This window comes from Coregonus lavaretus, assembly GCF_964263955.1.
Source record: "Coregonus lavaretus genome assembly, chromosome: 12".
In the NCBI taxonomy this organism is placed as follows: domain Eukaryota; kingdom Metazoa; phylum Chordata; class Actinopteri; order Salmoniformes; family Salmonidae; genus Coregonus; species Coregonus lavaretus.
The window spans coordinates 55,868,423-55,891,196 of NC_139999.1; the positions used below are offsets into that span (position 1 = coordinate 55,868,423).

Consider the following 22,774-nt stretch of genomic DNA (forward strand, 5'->3'; position numbering starts at 1 on the left):
TGTTTGCATAAAACCTTATTGCTTATATAAAAAGCTGTGTATTTAGGCTGTGTCAGCTCTTACGATCCCTATTTAAATCTAATATACCCCAATGTATCATTTTTGGTAACACTTCCTTTGAAGGTTGCATACATAAAGCATAACACAACAACACAGTCGTTAGGGTTTGAGTAACATTCATAAAGACCTTCAATGAAGCCTCTTTGTCCTTCCTGACAATGTTGAATAGTATGTCACTTATCTTGGCAGAGAAAACACTGTATGCCTGACCTGACTACCTGGTGCTCCAGGATGTGTTACCTCATTTTGATCATTAATGTGTATGGACAGCCCTTTTGTAACTTGGCTGAAAATATGCAGTGGTTATGCAACAGGCTTATTCAATATCATGTCCATACTTGATTGAAGGAGTTTGGTTGACTCTTCCACTTGTAATATGCTGCTGCATCCGAGCTTAGTCATGCAATGTGTATTTGAGAAGTAATTGGGGGGTTTGGTGTCCAATTATAGCAAAGCCAGCATTGCTGTCTAACCTCCACACTGCAAACAGTGTTTTACTTTCTCATGGTCTTTCCCAAACTTTTCTTTTTTGATGTAAAATGCCTTAAGTGCATAGAAAACATGCCTGTAAATAAATATGTACACATCCGCATAGAGGCTAATGTTTCTTTTTACACCCTCCACTTAGGTTGTTTTTAAAGGGAGTTTCATGACTGGAATGGAAATCTAAGGTCAATCAAACAATGTTTCATCATGACACACAGCTAGTTTATGGTTATATCATGAATGGGGTGTTGCAGTTCAGATGTGTCATGTGATTTCCTCATGAACTGTAAACCCATTTATCAAACACAGAAGAACTAAAGGGGGATATAATTAAATAGAACACTTACACATACTTTAATGAAGGTAGGCCTATAGTGATTTGTTTTTGGTTATTACTATGTAATATTAGTGCTATAAAAAAAAAAAAACATTTTTATTGTCACATACACTGGATAGGTGTAGTGAAATGTGTTGTTTTACTTGGTCAGCCATAGTAGCATGGCACCCCTGGAACAAATTAGGGTTAAGTATCTTGTTCAAGGGCACAGACATATTTTTCACTTTGTCAGCTCAGGTATATGAACCATTAACCTTTCAGTTCCTGGAACAACACTCTCACCACTAGGCTATCTGCCACCCAATTATTAACTATTCGCTAAAAGAGGTTATGGTATGACACTGGTTTTGCTGTTTTTGAGACCCCATGGTTTTTCAAATCCCAAAAGACCAGAAGAAACTTGTGCCAATTGCATTGTGCCTTGTCAAAACTTAATTCTACTGTAAACCGCCAACACAATCACCTTGGGATTCGGTTTCTTATTGGCTGCCACTCTCCTGAGAGCCAGTTCGTTTTGCATGGCCCGTTGCCCCTGGTCAGTAGAGATTTTACTTAAGGACCAACGCAATTGTCTGTAATGTGCAAACTCTGCTCGCCCGTGGCGCCAGCCATTGCAAAACGAACTCGATTTCTTTCATAAGGGGGCAGGAACATTCTCAGCCAATTGGAAACGTAATGTGGAAGATTGGCACGGAGACCTCATGAATATTACAAGAAGCAAATTGACGGCTACTTAAATTCAAGTTCACAAATGTTCAACCCCCTCTCTCTGTCCAAAGCCAGGTAGCGACAACCACACATATCACGACGGTGACATCCAAAAGAACCAATCATGTCTGAGAAGCTTCCCTTCAAAGTCGGTCAGTATGAATTTACATTATTTATATTCTTTATCATACAGGCGAGCTTCAAGTCTATTATGGATTAACGGGTGGCTAGCCGGCTAGGTTAATGTCGGGTAGCACAGATTTTAGCATGCACATTTGGCTAGCTTGGCGCTATTTTAGCTGACTGTTATATCAAGTGATGGCTAGCTAAGTAGTTATGATTGGACATTTGGCTAACCAAACATTTGCAAATGTGCACTGGCATTTATAAACTTGTATAATCCAGTTCGGACTGACTGAACACGGTCCATTTGCCTGCAGGCTTTTATTTACTACAATGCTTTACCCATGCATAACCAGTAACAGCAGTTTTGGCATGCAATTCACATATATGCTAAGAGTTTTGTTACATTACAGAATGAATCGAGTCGACATGCAGACAACACTTGCCCACAAACGAGCATGGTTTCTTTCAGAATACTTATCTATGTTCTTGGTAGTTGTAGTCCATTTAGTCGAGCCTAGTGCTTTCGTTTGTGTTCTGAGCTTGGTAGTAAAACTACATTACCTAAGTTTCAGTGCGCGACGCCGCCAGTTTTCCTTGATTGACAGGCAGTATGTCACCCTGGATTCTGGCACAGGCAATGAAGGGAAATATGAGTGTACGATCTATCAAAGACAGTACAGTATGAAGATGGGCAGAAAGTGCTTCTCCACTAGATAACTCTTGTAAGCGACGTTGGCTAGCTAAACTCATGCGCAGAAACACGTCAGCGGGTCTAAACGCTCGTCTCGCGCCGAACTGCGCATGTGCAGGCCGTCAAATCAAAGGCACTGTCAGTCACTTTCAAGAGGTTGGAGTAATAACATGTTCAACAACTTAAAGGAAAGGTTCACCCACTTTAAAAAAAATAATGTTATATTGTTTTCTTGCAACTGAGCGACGTTCTATTGATTCCCTGGATCATTTCATGTGTATATGAGTTATTGGCTTTAAAGCAGGCAGAAAGCCGGCCAGGTATGAGTAGCTCGCACTACACTGGAAGTTTAATAAGAATAACATGCTGACTAGACTGGGCGCATGTTCATTTTGTCCAGACGCGATCAGGACACGCAGGTTGAAATATCAAAACGAACTCTGAACCAACTATATTAATTTGGGGACAGGTCGGAAAGCATTAAACATTTATGCTGTTGCTAGCAAATTTTTCTGGGATGTAAACATTGCATTGTTATTTTACCAGAAATGCACAAGGTCCTCTACTCCGACAATTATTCCACAGATAAAAGTGTTAATGGAGTTTGTTTCTAGTAATGGCTTCTTCTGCTAAAGACTTTATATGGCAGTTGGCAACCAACTTTAAGGTGCATTACCACCACCAACTGGACTAGCTTGTGGACCTCAGTTCATCTTTCAATCACCCACGTGGGTATATGACTGGAACGAATTGCAACAATCTCTGAAGCTGGAGACTCTTATCTCCCTCACTAACTTTAAGCATGAGTTGTCAGAGCACCTTACCGATCACTGCACCTGTACACAGCCCATCTGAAATTAGCCCACCCAACTACCTCATCCCTATATTGTTATTTATTTTGTTATTTTGCACCCCAGTATCTCTATTTGCACAATCTCTTGCACATCTAGCATTCCAGTGTTAATACTAATTGTAATTATTTTGCACTATAGCCTATTTATTGCCTTACCTCCATAACTTGCTACATTTGCACACACTGTATATATATATTTTCTGTTGTATTTTTTTACTCTTTTTTTTTACCCCATATGTAACTCTGTGTTTTTATCGCACTGCTTTGCTTTATCTTGGCCAGGTCACAGTTGTAAATGAGAACTTGTTCTCAACTGGCTTACCTGGTTAAATAAAGGTGAATTAAATAAAAATATATGTTCCTAAAAACCAATGAGGAGATGGGAGAGGCGGGACTTGTAGCGCTTCAAGTGTCACAAATGGAACCAAGATCTATTTTAGCGCCTGGCCACGCAGACGCTTGTTGACACGTGGGTGCAATGATTGAATGATGTGTAAATTTATTTTGCAACGCTTGCGCACGCTTCGCGAGCGGTGTGGTCAGCATGTAAGACTTTTAGATCGGGAAAACATCATACATGTCAGATTTCAATACTGGCTGACGTCATAACTCGGGAGGATGTCTTCTCTCAAATGAGCCATTGATCATATTTTTGCGATATTCCTACCTCTAGACATTTTTTTTATTTAGGTGGGTCTAGAACATTTTTCCTATTTGTCTACCTCTTTAGTCCAGAGTTCATTGCGTGGTGTTGTTGCCATAGATATTATAGAAAGGAGTTGGAATCCAATGAATGAATGAATGGACGTATAACACCCCACCCAGCAGACTGTCGACCAATCGTGTTCACGTTATCATGCTGTGTCACGCGGTTGCTAAGCTAATCGTCACGCAATACCTTTTCAAAGTCGGTGTATGTCGAGAAACGTGCCTATTTTCCTCAATTACGTAATGTCACGATTACAAAGTTAATTATCTCAGAAAAGATTTGAAATGTTGTACTTCTTGTTGACGAAATTCATGCTAATGTTGGGTTTTTGAGCTAGCGCTCAATATTTAACACTGTAAATTAAAGGAATTTGTGGTTTTGGGTGGATTTTTCCTTTAAGACATTGGCTCGAATCTAGGTTGTGCCTTTTTAGATGTACAGACAATTAAGGAATTTTTCACTTCGTGTTCAAGAGGATCAAAACCGCAATGTGTCATGGTAACTTGACTGACTGATCTACAAATAATGAGTCTTTATTTATGATGCAAGGTGATTTGTTGATCAGTCAGTCTGCAGTCGCCTGCAGTTGTTTTGATGCTCTCGAACATGGCCATTAGTGCTTTTTGAGGTCTGTTGGATTACATTTTTTTATCACCGTTTTCTATTTATGTTTTACTTTAAATGCATTATGTGGGTTGAATGCTGTAACAACACAGAATACAACAATGAATAAAAGTCCCATGATGGTAATGACTGCATCACTTATTAACCATCATTTTTATTCACATTACTTTAAAATATTTCAGTTGTCTAAATTAATTTGTTTAATTTGCTGACTATTTTATTCCAAGTAATCTCATCTCTAGAGCTGCTGACTGACAAAATCATCATCATTTTAGTAGCTCTTCAAAGTAAATATGGCCTACTTTTTTACCAGCTTTTTGTTGGGGGGGGGGTTTACAGGTATATGTATCCATTTAAATGTTTAAGTTTATAAAACATGTACCTGTAGGCTGCCACAAAGAAAAACAGTAAGAAATGCATAGTTTTAAATAATAAACAAAGTGGGTCTCCACCCAACCCCACCCAGCCAACATGTCTCCATCCAATCGCTGTCAATTCTAATGTTATAACTCCTAATAGTAGCTGTATCCACTGGCGAATTGGGATAGAGTGAGGTGATTGCCATCTAAGAGCCAACATTAGCCAGCAGTAATAATCTCAGATTTAATGAGCTATCATCGTTAAGTGATGCAAATCATTGAATATTTACTTTCATGCACTTTGCCCCAGAAGCATTTAACTGCAGTTGGGAGTTGGGGCCAATTTAATCGTAAAATGTTTCCTAGGTGTTAAGTAGTCTGAACAAACGTATAAGATTATGATCACTTTATTGGTCAATTGCACACAAGGTTCAACTGAAATTTTACTTTCGCTTTTAACCCAACCCCTCTGTGTGCTTTTTTTTTTTTTTTTTCTCATGTTAACCCAACCCCTCGGAAAGATGCATATACAGATTTTGGAGAGGTGTGGGGTGCTGCCACACTGGGCGCCCAGGGAGCTGTTGTGGGGGGTTAAGTCCCTTGCTCAAGGGCACAACTGCAGGAAATGGCATCTAGGATTTGATACCAGCAACCCTCCGTAAAAGGCACACTTTGAGTTTGCCAAAAGGCACCTAAAGGACTGACCATGAGAAACAATATTCTCTGGTCTGATGACACCAAGATTAAACTCTTTGGCCTGAATGCCAAGCGTCACCTCAGCGGAAACCTGACACCATCCCTACTGTGAAGTGTGGTGGTTGCAGCATCATGCTGTGGGAATTTTCTTTAAGCGGCAGGGACTAGGAGACTAGTCGGGATCGCAGGAAAGATGAACGGAGCAAAGTACAGAGATCCTTGATGAAAACCTGCTCCAGAGTGCTCAGGACCTCAGACTGGGGCGAAGGTTCACCCTCCAACAGGACAACGACCCTAAGCACACAGCCAAGACAATTCAGGAGTGGCTTCGGGACAAGTCCTTGAGTGGCCCAGACTTGAACCCGATCAAACATCTCTGGAGAGACCTGAAAATAGCTGTGCCGCGACGCTCCCCGTCCAACCCTACCAAGCTTGAGAGGACCTGCAGAGAAGAAGGGGAGAAACTCTCCAAATACAGGTGTGCCAAGCTTGTAGCGTCATACTCAAGAAGACTCAAGGCTGTAATTGCTGTCAAAGTACTGAGTAAACAGTCTGAATATTTATGTTAATGTGATATCACAGTATTTTTTTATAAATGTGCAAAAATGTCAACCTGTTTTTGCTTTGTCATTATGGGGTATTGTGTGTAGATTGATAAATAAACTCAGCAAAAAAAGAAACGTCCCTTTTTCAGGACCCTGTCTTTCAAAGATAATTCGTGAAAATCCGAATTACTTCACAGATCTTCATTGTAAAAGGTTTCCATGCTTGTTCAATGAACCATAAACAATTAATGAACATGCACCTGTGGAACGGCCGTTAAGACACTAACAGCTTACAGACGGTAGGCAATTAAGGTCACAGTTATGAAAACTTAGGACACTAAAGAGGCCTTTCTACTGACTCTGATAAACACCAAAAGAAAGATGCCCAGGGTCCCTGCTCATCTGCGGGAACGTGCCTTAGGCATGCTGCAAGGAGGCATGAGGACTGCAGATGTGGCCAGGGCAATAAATTGCAATGTCCGTACTGTGAGACGCCTAAGACAGCGCTACAGGACGGACAGCTGATCGTCCTCACAGTGGCAGACAACGTGTAACAACACCTGCACAGTACACCCAAACAGCACACCTGCGGGACAGGTACAGGATGGCAACAACAGCCCGAGTTACACCAGGAACGCACAATCCCTCCATCAGTGCTCAGACTGTCCGCAATAGGCTGAGAGAGACTGGACTGAGGGCTTGTAGGCCTGTTGTAAGGCAGGTCCTCACCAGACATCACCGGCAACAACTTTGCCTATGGGCACAAACCCACCGTCGCTGGACCAGACAGGACTGGCAAAAAGTGCTCTTCACTGACGAGTCGCGGTTTTGTCTCACCAGGGGTGATGGTCGGATTCGCGTTTATCGTCGACGGAATGAGCGTTACACAGAGGCCTGTACTCTGGAGCGGGATCGATTTAGAGGTGGAGGATCTGTCATGGTCTGGGGCGGCGTGTCACACATCATCGGACTGAGCTTGTTGTCTTTGCAGGCAATCCAGGAATGTCAATGTTCTGTTCACGATCCCATTGAGCGCGTCTGGGACCTGTTGGATCGGAGGGTGAAGGCTAGAAATGTCAGGGAACTTGCAGGTGCCTTGGTGGAAGAGTGGGGTAACATCTCACAGCAAGAACTGGCAAATCTGGTGCAGTCCATGAGATGCACTGCAGTACTTAATGCAGCTGGTGGCCACACCAGATACTGACTGTTACCCCCCCCCCCCCCTTGTTCAGGGACACATTATTCCATTTCTGTTAGTCACATGTCTGTGGAACTTGTTCAGTTTGTCTGTTGAATCTTATGTTCATACAAATATTTCCACACGTTAAGTTTGCTGAAAATAAACGCAGTTGACAGTGAGAGGACGTTTACTTATTCCATTTAGTTTGCCACTTTAAGACACTGACAGATTAAAACGCATGCTATCAGTAAAGTCACTTGATTTTTGGTCTCAGACCATTACATTTTTGTTTTTGTCATTTTTACATTTACATAATCCATGTTCTGGGGGCAGGGACTAAAATGACTACAGATCATTACTAACATCCACTACTGTTGTGCCCTTGAGCAATACACTTAACGCCTAAACTGCTCCAGGGGTGCTCTACTGCGGCTGACCCTATGCTGCTTCCACCATGTTGTGTGTTTGATCCTGGGGGTGTTGGAATAACATGCAGCAAATTCGGATTTGGAAGCCATCTATAATTAACAGACATAATGACATTTTCTGCCTGGGTTAATCCCTGATCAAAATCCAAACGGCTGTGCTGATCCACCGTGGGCTCTGCCGCCTCAGCCGTACTGGCAATCTATCATCAATACCTCCAGTGTTTTATGGAGGTTCTCGTGATCTCTGCAAAACCACTCATGATCATGCGATGAATAAGTGTGGTCTCGACATAACGAAGGAATTTCATTTAAAATTTATTTTTCTTATGTCCTCTCTGGACTTCTGTAGATTGTGCATGTGGTGCACTAAATCCGTACTATGTGCTTTGACGGTTTAACTGGGAATTGGGCACAAGTTTAGTGATTTGAAAATTACCATTTGTTTTGAAAGTTCCTATTCCTGAAGTGAAAAATCCCCACTTGTTTGAAAGGGTTCCATGAAGCGACTCAAGTGAAACTATGTAACCTGTGTTTGTAGACACTTTTCTACCAGACGGGTATTACTTGGTTACATATAACTCTCCCATCTGCATCTTCTCGGTCCTCACTTGTCACCCCGGCACAGGTGTTTTTAGGAATAGAGGACTAGTTACTCAATGGCTTGATAGTAGTGCATGCTTTAGACTTTGTCCCACAACCTTCTGGGTCAGAGGTGTCCAAACAAATACTTGAAGCGTTGTATCGTTCACTCAATATTCTGGGTGAACTATTTGTTAATGCCACATTTTGTTTTAAGTTATTCCAAGGTGTCCTCTCTTATTTGGAGCAGGCTGTTTTGCCTCGGTCTTGAAAAGTTTTGCAGTGTCTGCAGTCTATTTGACCCCGTGAATCACTGGTATGTAGGACTGCTCCAGTTCAGTGTGGCTGGGTTTGCAGTTTGCACACATTCTCACTAGCTGCATCTGACTGGAGCAAAGGAGTAGGGTTCAGTTATGAGACCTCTGAAGAGTGTGGCATTGGATTGCAGCTGTTACGAACCAGTAGTCAGTGGAAGCTGCAACTGTGATATTGACTCCGGCGAGTTAAGCCAGTGCAAGGCAGCTGCCAATGTCTCACAGCCAGCCCGCCCTCTCCAAACCCACAATCCCAATTGATCATGAGATGACCACTCACAATAAAAGTGCTGGATAAATGACAAATTCTTTCAAATCAATGGCCATGAGAAGGAAATGATCATGGACAGTTTGGACTAACTTGGACTTAAAATGATAGTTCACTCCAAAATAACGTCAAATCTCAAATGAATGAGAAATGGACTTTGTCTTATTTGATCATTTTAGACAGTGCATGTCTTCCCGTTTCATTCATATAAAGTAGCAGTTTGCATAATAACATCCTTTTGTTTTCCTCCCTAGCTGACATCAGCCTGGCGGAGTGGGGCCGCAAGGCTATCGACATTGCTGAGAACGAAATGCCCGGCCTGATGAAGATGAGGGAGATGTACGGCCAGTCCAAGCCACTGAAGGGTGCCCGCATTGCAGGCTGCCTCCACATGACCCTGCAGACCGCTGTGCTCATCGAGACCCTCACCGTCCTCGGCGCTGAGGTGAGACCCTCTCCCACCTTAAAGGAAAAATCCACCCAAAACCACTCATTCCTTTTAATATAGTGTTAAATAACACTGTGAGAACAATATTTTTTTGTGAACAAATGTTTAATTTTCGCGTTGTAGTAAGGTTGGTAGCAACATGGAAAATCGTTGTGGAAATCTGCAGCGCAAGTCGACTACAAAATCCACAATGCAATGCACTCTATGGGCTGGCTGGCTAGCAAATGTAGCTACACACAATAATACCAAAGACCAAATCAGCATGTAACGTAGCTAGTTAGCGCAGTTTAGGCGATTTACAGCTATCAATTTAGGAGTCTACAATCTCTCCACATTCAACCTGCAGATCGATACGCCTCAAAGAGTGGCGTCTAACATTAGCAACGGCAGATACTTTTGAGGAGATAGGGGAAACGTTGCCCATGCTATGGCAATGGGCCGCGCGGTGCATTCTGGGTGATTCTGGGACAAGGAGCGAATGGGAGTCGATTGAGCACTAACTCAAAAACCCAACATTCGCACGAATTACGTCAACAAGAAGTAGAACATTGCAAATCTTTTCATATATCATATAGCTTTGTAATTGTGACATTATGTACTTTTTAAGGAAAATAGGCAAGTTTCTCGACATCTACACTGACCTTGAAGGGATTGCGTGATGATTAGCTTAGCAACCGCATGACAATTTGAACGCGATTGGTCGACAGTCTGCTGGGTGGGGTGTTATACGTCCCTTCATTCATTGGATTCCTATCTCCTTTCTGTAATATCTATGGCAACGGCACCATGCAATGAACTCTGGACTAAAGAGGTAGACAAATAGGAAAAATTTGCTAGACCCTCTGTTAAATTACAAATTTCTCGAAGTAGGAATATCGCAAAAATATGATCAATGGCTCATTTGAGAGAAGACCTCCTGAGGTATGACATCGGCCAGTATTGAAATCTGACATGTATGATATACGTTTTCGCAATCTAAAAGTTCCTATTCCAATTAACTTCCAGTGTAGTGAGCGACTTTATCACGGTGCTATGTCATACCGGCCATATTTCTGCCTGCTTGAATGCCAATAACTCAGATCTACATGAAATGACCCAGGGAATTGCTAGAACATGCACAAAAACAATATAACATTCAAAATGGGTGAACCTTTCCTTTTTAATGGATGACTTTCTTCTCCCATACAAAGTCCTCCATTTAACGTTTGACAAGGTAAGTTCCTTGACAATGGTTGTGTGTATAGTGTCACTTTTGTACTTGAAATGCTAACATCCTGGTCTGTTGACCTCGGTTGCACGATCTGACAAAGGACAGTTGACTATTTCATATGAAAGTGGAACTTTGAGCAAGCAGTGTGCCGGAATGTCTCATCTTGTATCCGGTCAGGACTCTGGTGGGTCATGACTAGTTCCTCCTGAGGTTCTGAGTTCTGTCTCAAACAGATTATTAGCGTGGGTCATTATTAAATTGGAATGCAGGTTTCATCAATATGCAACTAAATTGGAGAACCACTGCAAGAAGGCCAATGAAAACAAATGTATTTGAATGCGACTCAATGGCAAAGAAACAAGGCTACATTTTACCAAAAGCAAGCTGAGGCATCCATGGGAATGGGGAAGTCCATGAGTGTTTCGGTTGACAGACTCAAATAAATGTAAGGGTCACTGTTTTTTTTATATCTTTTTTGTGTGCACTTTTTACCCCTTTTTTCTCCCCAATTTCGTGATATCCAATTGGTAGTTAGTCTTGTCCCATCGCTGCAACTCCCGTACGGACTCGGGAGAGGCGACGGTCGAGAGCCATGCATCCTCCGAAACACGACCCCGCCAAGACGCACTGCTTCTTGACTCACTGCTCGCTTAACCCGAACGCCAGCTTGCACCAATGTGTCGGAGGAAATGCCGTTCAGCTGGCGACCGAAGTCGGCGTGCATTCGCCCGACCCGCCACAAGGAGTCGCTAGAACGCGATGGGACAAGGACATCCCAGCCGGCCAAACCCTCCCCTAACCCGGACGATGCTGGGACAATTGTCCACCGCCTCGTGTGTTGCGGCCGGCTACGACACAGCCCGGGTCTGTAGTGCCTTAGGGAGGCCGCCCATTCGGGAGGCCATAAGGGTCACTGCTGATTAGCCCCTGTGGTAGCCACCCACCATGACACTTTCAATTTAATTTGGTCCGCTCAAAGTCCAACTCGTTCGCTTAAGCAGATGCTCATTTGACCTCGATAAATGTGAATTTGAGGTAACTCTGGTTCCAGTGGTTAGGGCTTGATGCTGAACAGTCAATAATGATGTGTTTCAAGCCAGTTGTTATTGATACAACTGTCTGCAGTGTCGTTGACTCTCATGCATGAACATTTCAAGGCCTAAATATACACTGAAATCCAGCCTGTGGTAAGGGCAAGGATAGAACCTCCATGAATTGGAAGAATGCAAAGACCCATGACCAACCTCTAGTCCACTTTGCATTCATCCTGGTATTTTCCCTGGACACATGGAATTTCCCTCCTCCCCCACTCACTGCCCCAAGGTTATCCTCGATTTATCAAAGCTAAGTATGCAAACTTATTGGACCGCTCTGGACTGGTTATTTTAGTCAGAAAGCAGTGTCCTGAGAATTACAAATGGACTTGGTGTGGGACTGCTTTTGAGAATGTCCTTGTCAACCAGTGTCCATTTCTCCTCTGTCTCGTAGGTCCAATGGTCCAGCTGCAACATCTTCTCCACCCAGGACCACGCCGCTTCAGCCATTGCCAAGACCGGTGTTCCAGGTAAATGCACAATTGTTGGTTTGAAAACCACTCCGGACCTACTATGTGGCTAGCACTAGTTCCGGCCTGCTCTCAATGGACTCGTATCGTGATTTGTCAATTATAGAACTCCCACTCGGTAAACCAGAACATGTTTACCCAAGCGGGGAGTGTTGCACTTTCCAATTCCTTTTAATTTGGGAGTAGGCCTATATTCCTTGCAAAACATCATCCTATGACATCTCTAAGAAGCATCCCTGCTTAGCGCAACGTTACCCCTGCAGTAGTGTTTCAATCAGTGAAATACTAGAGGATATTTGCTGAGTAACTATTTAGCCATAAACTTGCCAAACGGATTTTCCACACGTAGTGATGTAATACTTGGGGGTGGTGTCCTGAGGGAGAAGTTACGAAGCCAGAGAAGTAGCAGCGTCTTCATCAGTGGGGTGCTTATTTGGCTTATAGCAGAGTTTCAGCCTCTCTCTGTTTTTAACATTTACATTTTAGTCATTTAGCAGACACTCTTATCCAGAGCGACTTACAGGAGCAATTAGGGTTAAGTGCCTTGCTCAAGGGCACATTGACAGATTTTTCACCTAGTCGGCTCGGGGATTAGAACCAGCGACCTTTCGGTTACTGGCACAACGCTCTTACCCACTAAGCTACCTGCCGCCCCAAGGCTTGAATGTCATGTTGTTGATTCCTGAGTAGCAGGTGCACAGTGTGACTGCTGAGACAAATAGCCTGAAACGTGGCCAATATGTGTGAAACGAGTGTTTGGAAAGCTCTTCACACTTCAGTTATCAACGACAGTAGTTGGATTTTTCAAGGGATTTGATCATAGGCCAAGAATGTATAACTTGCTTCACTAAAGAGAACTTGACCTTGTTTCAACTCAAGACATGTCTATCCATCTATATTGGTATTTAATGGATGGCTTGTTGATGGATTCTGCAATATTTGTCCAGAAAATAAATGTAGTGTTGGTAGGACAGGAGCCAGACTAGTGGATCTTTTTGTCACACATTATATAACTCTGTCATTCATTGCTGAATCAGTAGGGATGGTGAAGTAAAGCAGATGCTGTAATAAGTCAACCCATCCTGTCCTGTCTCCCTGTGCACCCTAAAGCTACATTAAGCCCTCACCAGGCCAGATGTCCTCTGATCCATTTATTTCCTATGCCTCAGAACAAAGCCAGTTGGGTTGAACCGCTCTCTCATTGTGAATCAGCAGATCTCTTATCGAAGTCCATCATTCTTACCCCAAGGCACCTTCTCTTATCTGAAGGCAGTTTTGGCCATTGAGACTTGCCATCCTAATATTACATTTAATACCAATTTAACTCCAGTTTGGCAGTTAGTGCCAGTAGCTTGTTTAACAGATGACATTTGTAATGATTTTGCCCTTCTCAGCCATCAACAATCCTAAATTTTATTGTACTAGGCCCAGTTTCCCAAAAGCATTAGAACCTTCGTAGGAGCATTGTTAAATCTGTTTCCCAAAACAATCATTACTAAAGTTTCTCTTGAAAATGCTTGTTATTTACTGACTGCCTCAGACAACTCGTAGAACAGTTAAGTGGGTCGCCGGATGCTTTTTTTTTTTGTTGCCCTTCTGTGTCACTTTATACACAGATCTCTGCTAAACACAGATTCAAGATGTTTGTCTCTCTGTGACTGCCGACAATTTCAGAACACAGTTGACTACATACAAGCGAAGGATAAAAATAGGATTCAAATGAAAATATAAATGCAGTATAGGCTACACAGGCCTATATATTTAAATCATATTGAAATCAATTTCATGTTCATTCAATTGAGTTCTATTTTACAAATTGTAGGCTACTGTCTAATCTTGATTTTAGTGTATTATTGGGTAGGCATACACATTAGAATAAGCTGCCTCAATATTTTCAGCCATAGGTGATATCTCTGCGCTGATCCCTCGTCAGTATTTTTGGAATAATTATAATATTAAGGTATGATTTTTAATGGAGAAAGCTGATGCGAGAGCAGTGCCGCCTTTCATTCGATCCTATTAGTTTTGACACGTGCCTCGACAACGCACTTAGCGAACGTTCTCTCTGCGTGGTGTTCTGGGAAACCCATGTTACATCTTCTGCATTTTTTTAGGAAAGATGCATCCTTAACACTCGCTAGTTTAAGTTCCAACGCTATCGGGAAACCGGGCCCTGGTGTATTATAGGCCTAATGCCTGGGTTGCGTACAATTTGGTATAGTAATGTTTTAAAAATAGAATATAAATGAACGTTCCAATTAGTAGTGCCTGCTTCGTTTTTAAAACATTTTTCTCCTGCGTCATCCCTACTGAACGCAACCCGTAGCTCTGATGCCATTGCAAAGCGCTCCTCATCATCAACCCTGATTCTCATATCTCTCTCTCGTTGCAGTCTACGCCTGGAAGGGTATGACTGACGAGGAGTACGTGTGGTGCATCGAGCAGACCATCTACTGGAAGGACGGCCAGCCCCTCAACATGATCCTGGACGACGGCGGCGACCTCACCAACATGGTCCACAAGAAGTACCCCACATTGCTCTCAGGTATGGGACCTAGCTAGCTCTGACTGATAACTCTCAGGGCCTCGGAGGCCTCTCCGATACTGCAGCTTAATTAAAGAAGCAGGGCACCATATTTCTGCAAACATTTGAAAGGCTAGGGAGGAAAGTGGTATACACCTGTCCCAATTCGCTGCCTCCCCCTTGGCCCTAACTGGATCCGAAGGGTACTGTAGTGAAAGACAGTGTAGTGGTGGCGCTCCCATTTTTGCTTTCATCTTACAGAAATGTAAACCTGAGGTTTGATATTTAGCAAATTGCCCCTGCATTGGACTTGTCACAGTTGTCTGTCATAATCATTTACCTTATTCGGTCAAGGATTTGTTGGTCAGCCTTTGTTTGCCTTTTGTTAAGCTGTGTAGCAAATTATTAAGTTTGATTTTAGGGTGTGTTGTATCCTGTAAGCGCTTTTAAAGGAATGACTTCCATCCAGAGCAAAGCATTAAAGGGGAAGTTCAGTATTTAACAACTTGATGTTTGTAAGAAACTGTAATCCATAGTTTGTTTTCTTTAAACAGCAAAGACACACTTTAGCCAACAATCGAATGAAGTGAGTGATGGGAGTAACCATGTAATGTAAAAAGTGGTTTACTTTATGCCCCAATGTGAAACACTAGGCATATTTGTAATAGGCTCGACCGTTCCAGACTAGTCCTGTACACTAGTATTTTCAGCTCTAATTTAGTGTGTGTCAGCTATGGAAATACGCCTCCCCCAAATTGCAAGGGTGATACTGCTATGATTGTCAGCGGGGACTGCAGTTCTCAGTCTTGTACACTAGGTGGCGGCATTACTCCAGGGCCACCCCAGCTTCGTCATACTCCAGAGCCAATACTGAGAACTTCGGAGGAACTGAAGGTGCTTGGCAAGCAACATGCTGCAGGAACTCTTAACAGTGAACATTAACTTCAAACACAGTCCCTTGGGAATGATGTTCCTATGGAGGGAAGACTTGACTGCTGTTTGAAATGTTAACCTGCCATTCAGACTAGTTTTCTGAGAAGAAATCAGGCTAAGGCCCTGATCATTATGTTGGCGCCAACCTACCAGATGGGGATGCCATAAAAAATAAAGTGCTTATTAAAGATTGTCAAAGATAATCAAAACGATGTTAATTTTGTCTCCCTTAGGTATCAAGGGTGTGTCTGAGGAGACCACCACCGGGGTGCACAACCTGTACAAGATGATGAAGAACGGTGAGCTCAAGGTCACAGCCATCAATGTCAACGACTCAGTCACCAAGGTAGACCCCCCCCCATCCTCCCTTAGTAGGGCCATGCATGCCTCATCAGTTCTTAAAGTGCCATAAAATAATGGTCCTGGATGTCATCACCCTCCTAAGTAAGCAGCTGTATTGGGTTCCAATACATTGACTCCCTCTCTCTATATCATTTCTCGCGCTCCCCCTCCAGAGCAAGTTTGACAACCTGTACGGCTGCAGAGAGTCTCTGATTGACGGGATCAAGCGGGCCACAGACGTGATGATCGCCGGAAAGGTGGCGGTTGTTGCCGGCTACGGTGACGTTGGCAAGGGCTGCGTCCAGGCCCTCCGTGGGTTCGGTGCCCGCGTCATCGTCACCGAAGTGGACCCCATCAACGCCCTGCAGGCCGCCATGGAGGGTCTGGGCTGTTTTAGTTTGATTATGTTATTGTTCAGATTTAATTTACATTCTCCTAAAATATTATTGGAGATTGGTTATAGGTATGCATTCAGTTATCTTGGGTGCCTAGCAAAATATATGATTGGAAGAACTTGTTTTAAGGGCCACTTATAGCTGCCGTACATACTATGCAAACAATTTCTGTTTGACCCCATGTCATTTGTTCACTGCAGCAGAGGTTTCAAGCTCAAATGTAGAAGTAATGTAATTGATTACTAGTCCTACTTTGTTTTTGTGTAGTATTTAATTGTCTTTTGTGACTATGTTGTAGGATATGAAGTCACCACCATGGAGGAGGCTTGCAAGGAGGGGAACATCTTTGTGACCACCACTGGCTGTGAGGACATCATTTTGGGCAAGTAGGTATCATTTTGGAGTCCGGTAGAGCACCATGCAACCCATGTTAAACACTGTCTGATCAGAAGTACACGCAGTCAAGTAGGGCTGACACCGTTTAGTCGATTGTTTGGTCGATTAAGCTGTTGGTCGAGCAGTCGCAAATAGATTATTTTTGTTCATGCCACACAAGACACCTGTCTGATTTGCGCCGGTCTCTGGACTAAGCCATTGCGGAGGCCGCAGGGATGACACGGTCCAAGAAGGGGAGTGTGGCTAAGATGCACAAGGCATGTCTCTCTCCAGAATGCGCGCTCTCCCGCCATTTCGTCCCATTCATTATTTCATAACTTCATTGTGTGAATTGTTTGCCCTTTGATTGTTAGTGTCTATCAATTCCCCATTACATAGATCACCAGTAGTACATTTACCGTTAATTCCCATAATTGTTCATCTACAATGGTTGTTTGGTTACGGTTAATGCATTCAATATATTATTAGTCGTTTACCGTTCTCATTGTTGGAGTGGACACGTTGTTTGCAGATCTCACAACCTATGCTACACTTGTGAGAAACAAGTTTTGGGTCATTTCATTCCATATGAGTTTTCTCAATTTATTTATTGTATTTAGTTTGAAGCGCTCCTGTCAATGTTGAGTAAGGATGCGCACCTGATTACGCATAATGAAATAGGCCTTTGCTACCTGGCCTGTGTCGCAAATGTAGGCCTGTACATTTGGGATGTCTGTCTTGACTCCCCACCGCTGTGGAGCTTCTTAAAGTAATTTTTTCTTCTTCACTGTTCTATAAAAATGTGCATCTGAAAATCATAACTGGCACGCAGATTGGTAGAAATGGTAAGCTAAATTGTCACTCCATATGGAGAAGTTTGCCAGCCTATTACTGCCAACTTCAGGAGCGTGACGGCATAATCTGCGAAGGCCAGGAGGAGGTGAGGGTTAGGGAACAGGTTTTTTTCATGTATTTTGATCTCTTGTGTCATTCGTGTGTCTTAATTATTTAATCAAACTGTGTGCTTAAAGCATCAGGCAAGCGCTGTAGCCTGCATATAGTTGATTTTATTCAAACACATGGGGTGTGTCTTAATTATATATGGAAAAATACACATTTTTAAAATTTCAACCAATCGATTGGTCGAAATAAGACTACTCTCGGTCTACCAAATGTTTTATTTTTTTGATCAGGGACTGCCTTAGTCAGGCATTATTATTATTATTATTATTATTATTATTATTATTAAGTGATCCAATGCAACACAGGCAAAAAACATTCAGAAGTTACTTCTACATATGTAGGATCTTAATTTGAGCCAGTTTGTAACTGCAGGAAAATAATACTGCAGCAACAGGAAATGTGGATTATAATTAATGGATTTTTATTTTTGTATGGGTTGGTACAATCTTCGTTAAGGCAAATCAAGTCTGAAACGTTAAAGTGGAAATTACAAACTTTAGAAGGTTCTTTTTTTTCTTTTACCTTGAATACACTACAAGTTTGCATTTCCTGTAGTGCAGGAAAATTCTTGGCAACAAAAGTGATCAAATTAAGATCTTACATCTGTAGTTACAGATCTAGGATCGGCTTATTCTCGCCCAACCCTAACCATTAGTGGAGGAAACTTCAAGCTGACCTTAAATCAGTGTCCAGGGTCTATGTCAGCCTTCTCTGGGAAATGCAACTCCAGCCGTGTCTACAACCAGCCATTAATGTATACACTGTTCTCCCCAGACACTTTGAGCAAATGAAAGACGACTCCATCGTTTGCAACATCGGCCACTTCGACTGTGAGATCGACATGAGCTGGCTCAATGCCAACTCAGCCGAGAAGATCAACATCAAGCCGCAGGTAGGACTAATCCCATACACACTAGATGTGATATGTACGTTATGTTGTCTACAGTAATTTAGTTCTCCAGTTTTGTCCTAAACTCTACCGTTCTCCTCCTGCCAGGTGGACCGCTACCGCATGAAGAGCGGCCGCCACATCATCGTCCTGGCCGAGGGCAGACTGGTCAACCTGGGCTGCGCCATGGGCCACCCCAGCTTCGTCATGAGCAACTCTTTCACCAACCAAGTGCTGGCCCAGATTGAGCTGTGGAAGAACACCAGCAAGTACCCCCTGGGAGTCCACTTCCTGCCAAAAAAGGTGAGCCATTTTTAACAGAAGCGACGTAAATGCACTTGTATTTTCTTCATTCGATTGACACGTGTATTCTGTAGTTGAGTGTCTTATTGTAATAGTTTTTCACAACCTGGAAAAGGTTTTTAAAAAGGGTTCTAGGTTTTCTTTGCCTGCAACTCTACAGGTTAATAGGAAAGAAATGTCATGTCACTGTATCCTAAGTTGACCCCACTACTGGTCAGAGTAAGTGGTTTCGGGTACTGTGTGAAATACCAAGTGGACACAGTTCTCAGAATTGGACATACGTATGTAGTATGTTATCAAATATGCTCCATTAACATTACAGCATAGCCTGTATCCAGTTTGCAGAACTGTGTAATGTGTATTTTTTTTTTTTGGTCTCTGCTTGAGTTGAGGATATTCTTAATGCATAACTTTTGGCAATCCTACCATCTGATGGGGTCTTGGCAATTTAATTATCAAACTGGTTGTCATTTTTAAGGCGTTATGAAAAGTTGGGCATTGCTTTCACTTAGTTTTTTGGGCATCGTTTTTGATGTGGATGAAGTCCTATGATCATGTCTTGTGACTATTTTAAAGAAATTGAAACTAGGCTGAATGGGCATAATGGCTTTATGATTAACCCTGTAATAGGTAGCTGAAATGAGGCTCTTTGTACTTGGAGCAGAAATTGCGCGTTGCACAGTCATTTTAAATTGTGTGACACATGGGTTCTGGTGAACATCTTAAGGCCTTTAACTGAAGCCATATACTCAGAGCTGAGCGCAAGAGATATGCTTGTGGGAAGTTGGGAACAAAGCCAGGGATGGTTCGAGGTCAATCTATTGCCGTAAGAGAATGTGGTTTTTATTTATTTTGTTGAAGAGTACATGGTCTGTCAAACAGAGAAGAACCACCCCTGTGATATCCCTTCCGAATTGCGCAGAGGTCTAAGGCACTGCATCTCAGTGCTTGAGACGTCACTACAGACCCCCTGGTTCGATTCCAGGCTGTATCACAACCGGCCGTGATTGGGAGTCCCATGGCCCAGTGTCGTCCGGGTTTGGCCGGTGTAGGCCGTCATTGTAAATAAGAATTTGTTCTTAACTGACTTGCCTAGTTAAATAAAGGTAAAATGAAAAAAAATTAACATTTTCCTGCTCAACCTAATGTTCAGCCTTGTTTTGACAGCTCCTTTGTGGATTATGTCTGCTCTTGAGACTGGCATTGAGACCAGTTTTGACATTTTTCATATGATTTTGACCAACCTGCTTGGGCGCAACAAAGCATGTTTTTGTTTTGTGGGGTAAATGTGATTTGAGTGATTGAACCCGTTACTAATCAAAGTGTTTTGTCCTAGTGTTATTCTGAATTTGACTTAAAAAAAAAACATTTTTCTCTTGTCTGCAGCTGGATGAGGAAGTGGCTGCCGCCCATCTCGACAAGCTCGGCGTCAAGCTGACTAAGCTGTCAGATAAGCAGGCTAAATACCTGGGACTTAACCGCGAAGGACCCTTCAAGCCTGACCACTACCGCTATTGAAAAGTTTGTCAGGAAGGTGGCTGAGCAGCGGCCCAGAGTCATGGTGCAGTCTGGAGGTGGTGCATAGACACGTGGGTCTGGGTAGGGGAAGATTCCCAGGAGTCTTCTGGTGGCTAGGACATTTTTGCCAATGCTCTGCTTCAACTGCCCTTCAAACTGTCTTGCCCACTGTATACCCTTGCCTTTAGATTCCAACCAGAGCTCCATTGCCTTTCAAGTAACATCAAGTGCGAAATGGCTTCTAAATGCACCATTGTTAGAAATTGAATTCCTTCTTTAATAATGGAAAAAGCCCCCATCCCGTACTATTCAGGTTTACATATACAATGTAGTGGCTAATATGGCAACACGTGCTGGTTTCATATCATTGTCTTAAGGAAAACTATCCAAAGTACCACCAAAGCAGTTCTTGCCTGGCTTCAAGTACACACTTACTCAGTTTTCCCCACTTTACTAGTCTAGGATTCTGGCTGAAGGGACAGAAAACGTCTAAGTTCTAGAACATCTGTAATGACTTTTTGTATCATTATCTGGCCTGTGTTCTTAGCTCAGCTGAGATAGAATGGGTCATGGTCAGGTCAACTATACTGCCATGTTTAACGGTTACATCATGTATTTCTCAAGTGTTGCATTTCATACAGGACTTGTACTATTGTGAAATACGATGCAATAAATATCACATTTTACTGGGTTGTAATTTTCTTATTTTTTTAAATAATTAACTTTTGCCGCATGGCAAATGCAAAGCAAGAGTTGAAATAATGCAACGCTTGCGGCACTGCAGAGGGCAACCTGACGGACCCCTCAAACGACAGATTCTGCCAGTACACTTCATTACCGTAGTTTGTCTGCACGTGGCATACAGTACCAGTCAAAAGTTTGGACACCTACTCATTCCAGGGGTTTTCTTTATTTACACTATTTTCTACATTGCAGAATAATAGTGAAGACATCAAAACTGTGAAATGACACATATGGAAGCATGTAGTAACCAAAAACGTGTTCAACAAATCAAAATATATTTGAGATTCTTCAAAGTAGCCACCCTTTGCCTTGACAGCTTTGCACACTTGGCATTCTCTCAACCAGCTTCATGAGGTAGTCACCTGGAATGCATTTCAATTAACAGGTGTGCCTTAGTTAATTTGTGGAATTTCTTTCCTTTATGTGTTTGAGCCAATCAGTTGTTGTGACAAGGTAGGGTTGGTATACAGAAGATAGCCCTATTTGGTAATAGACCAAGTCCATATTATGGCAAGAACAGCTCAAATAAGCAAAGAGAAATGACAGTACATCACTTTTAAGACATGAAGGTCAGTCAATCTGGAAAATTTCAAAAACGTTAAACATTTCTTCAAGTGCAGTCGTAAAAACCATCAAGCGCTATGAAGAAACTGTCTCATGAGGACCACCACAGGAAAGGAAGACCCAGAGTTACCTCTGCTGTAGAGTTCATTAGAATTACCAGCCTCAGAAATTGCAGCCCAAATAAATGCTTCAGAGTTCAAGTAAAGACTCATCTCAACATCAACTGTTCAGAGGAGACTGCGTGAATCAGGCCTTCATGGTTGAATTGCTGCAAAGAAACCACTACTAAAAGACACCAATAAGAAGACTTGCTTGGGCCAAGAAACACGAGCAATGGACATTAGACCAGTGGAAATCTGTCCTTTGGTCTGAGTCCAAATGTGATATTTTTGGTTCCAACCGCAGTGACTTTGTGAGATGCAGAGTAGGTGAACAGATGATCTGCGCATGTGTGGTTCCCACCGTGCAGCATGGAGGAGGTGTGATTATGTGGGGGGCTTTGCTGGTGACACTGTCTGATTTATTTAGAATTCAAGGCACACTTAACCAGCATGGATACGCCATCCCAGCTGGTTTGCGCTTAGTGGGACAATCATTTGTTTTCCAACAGGACAATGACCCAACACACCTCCAGGCTGTGTAAGGGCTATTTGACCAAGAAGGTGAGTGATGGAGGGCTGCATCAGATCACCTGGCCTCCACAATCACCCGATCTCAACCCAATTGAAATGGTTTGGGATGAGTTGGACTGCAGAGTGAAGGAAAAGCAGCCAACAAGTGCTAAGCATATGTGGGAACTCCTTCAAGACTGTTGGAAAAGCATTCCAGGTGAAGCTGGTGGAGAGAATGCCAAGAGTGTGCAAAGCTGTCATCAAGGCAAAGGGTGGCTACTTTGAAGAATCTAAAATATATTTTGATTTGTTTTAACACTTTTTTGGTTACTACATGATTTCATGTGTTATTTCTTAGTTTTGACATCTTTGACAAATAGTAAAAAATAAAGAAAAACCCTTTGAATGAGTAGGTGTGTCCAAACTTT

The 22,774-nt window shown here is 42.6% G+C and overlaps 1 protein-coding gene across 1 annotated transcript; it reads left to right on the plus strand.

Moving 5' to 3' along the window:
• Window positions 1–1,523: 1,523 nt before the first annotated feature.
• ahcy (adenosylhomocysteinase) lies at window positions 1,524–21,113 on the plus strand. The gene is made up of 10 exons (XM_084173557.1): window positions 1,524–1,743; window positions 9,218–9,408; window positions 12,110–12,185; window positions 14,578–14,730; window positions 15,876–15,988; window positions 16,158–16,365; window positions 16,678–16,765; window positions 18,492–18,609; window positions 18,715–18,909; window positions 20,296–21,113. Exons 1-10 carry the CDS (start codon window positions 1,716–1,718, stop codon window positions 20,425–20,427), a joined length of 1,302 nt encoding a protein of 433 aa, XP_084029683.1. The 5' UTR covers window positions 1,524–1,715; the 3' UTR covers window positions 20,428–21,113.
• Window positions 21,114–22,774: the final 1,661 nt, after the last annotated feature.

Coding starts and splice junctions, on each gene's coding strand:
- ahcy (XM_084173557.1), top strand. CDS start 1,716: ATGTCTGAGAAGCTTCCCTTCAAAGTCG. Junction 12,186..14,577: donor TGCCAAGACCGGTGTTCCAG/GTAAATGCACAA, acceptor CTCTCGTTGCAG/TCTACGCCTGGAAGGGTATG. Junction 15,989..16,157: donor TCAACGACTCAGTCACCAAG/GTAGACCCCCCC, acceptor CTCCCCCTCCAG/AGCAAGTTTGACAACCTGTA.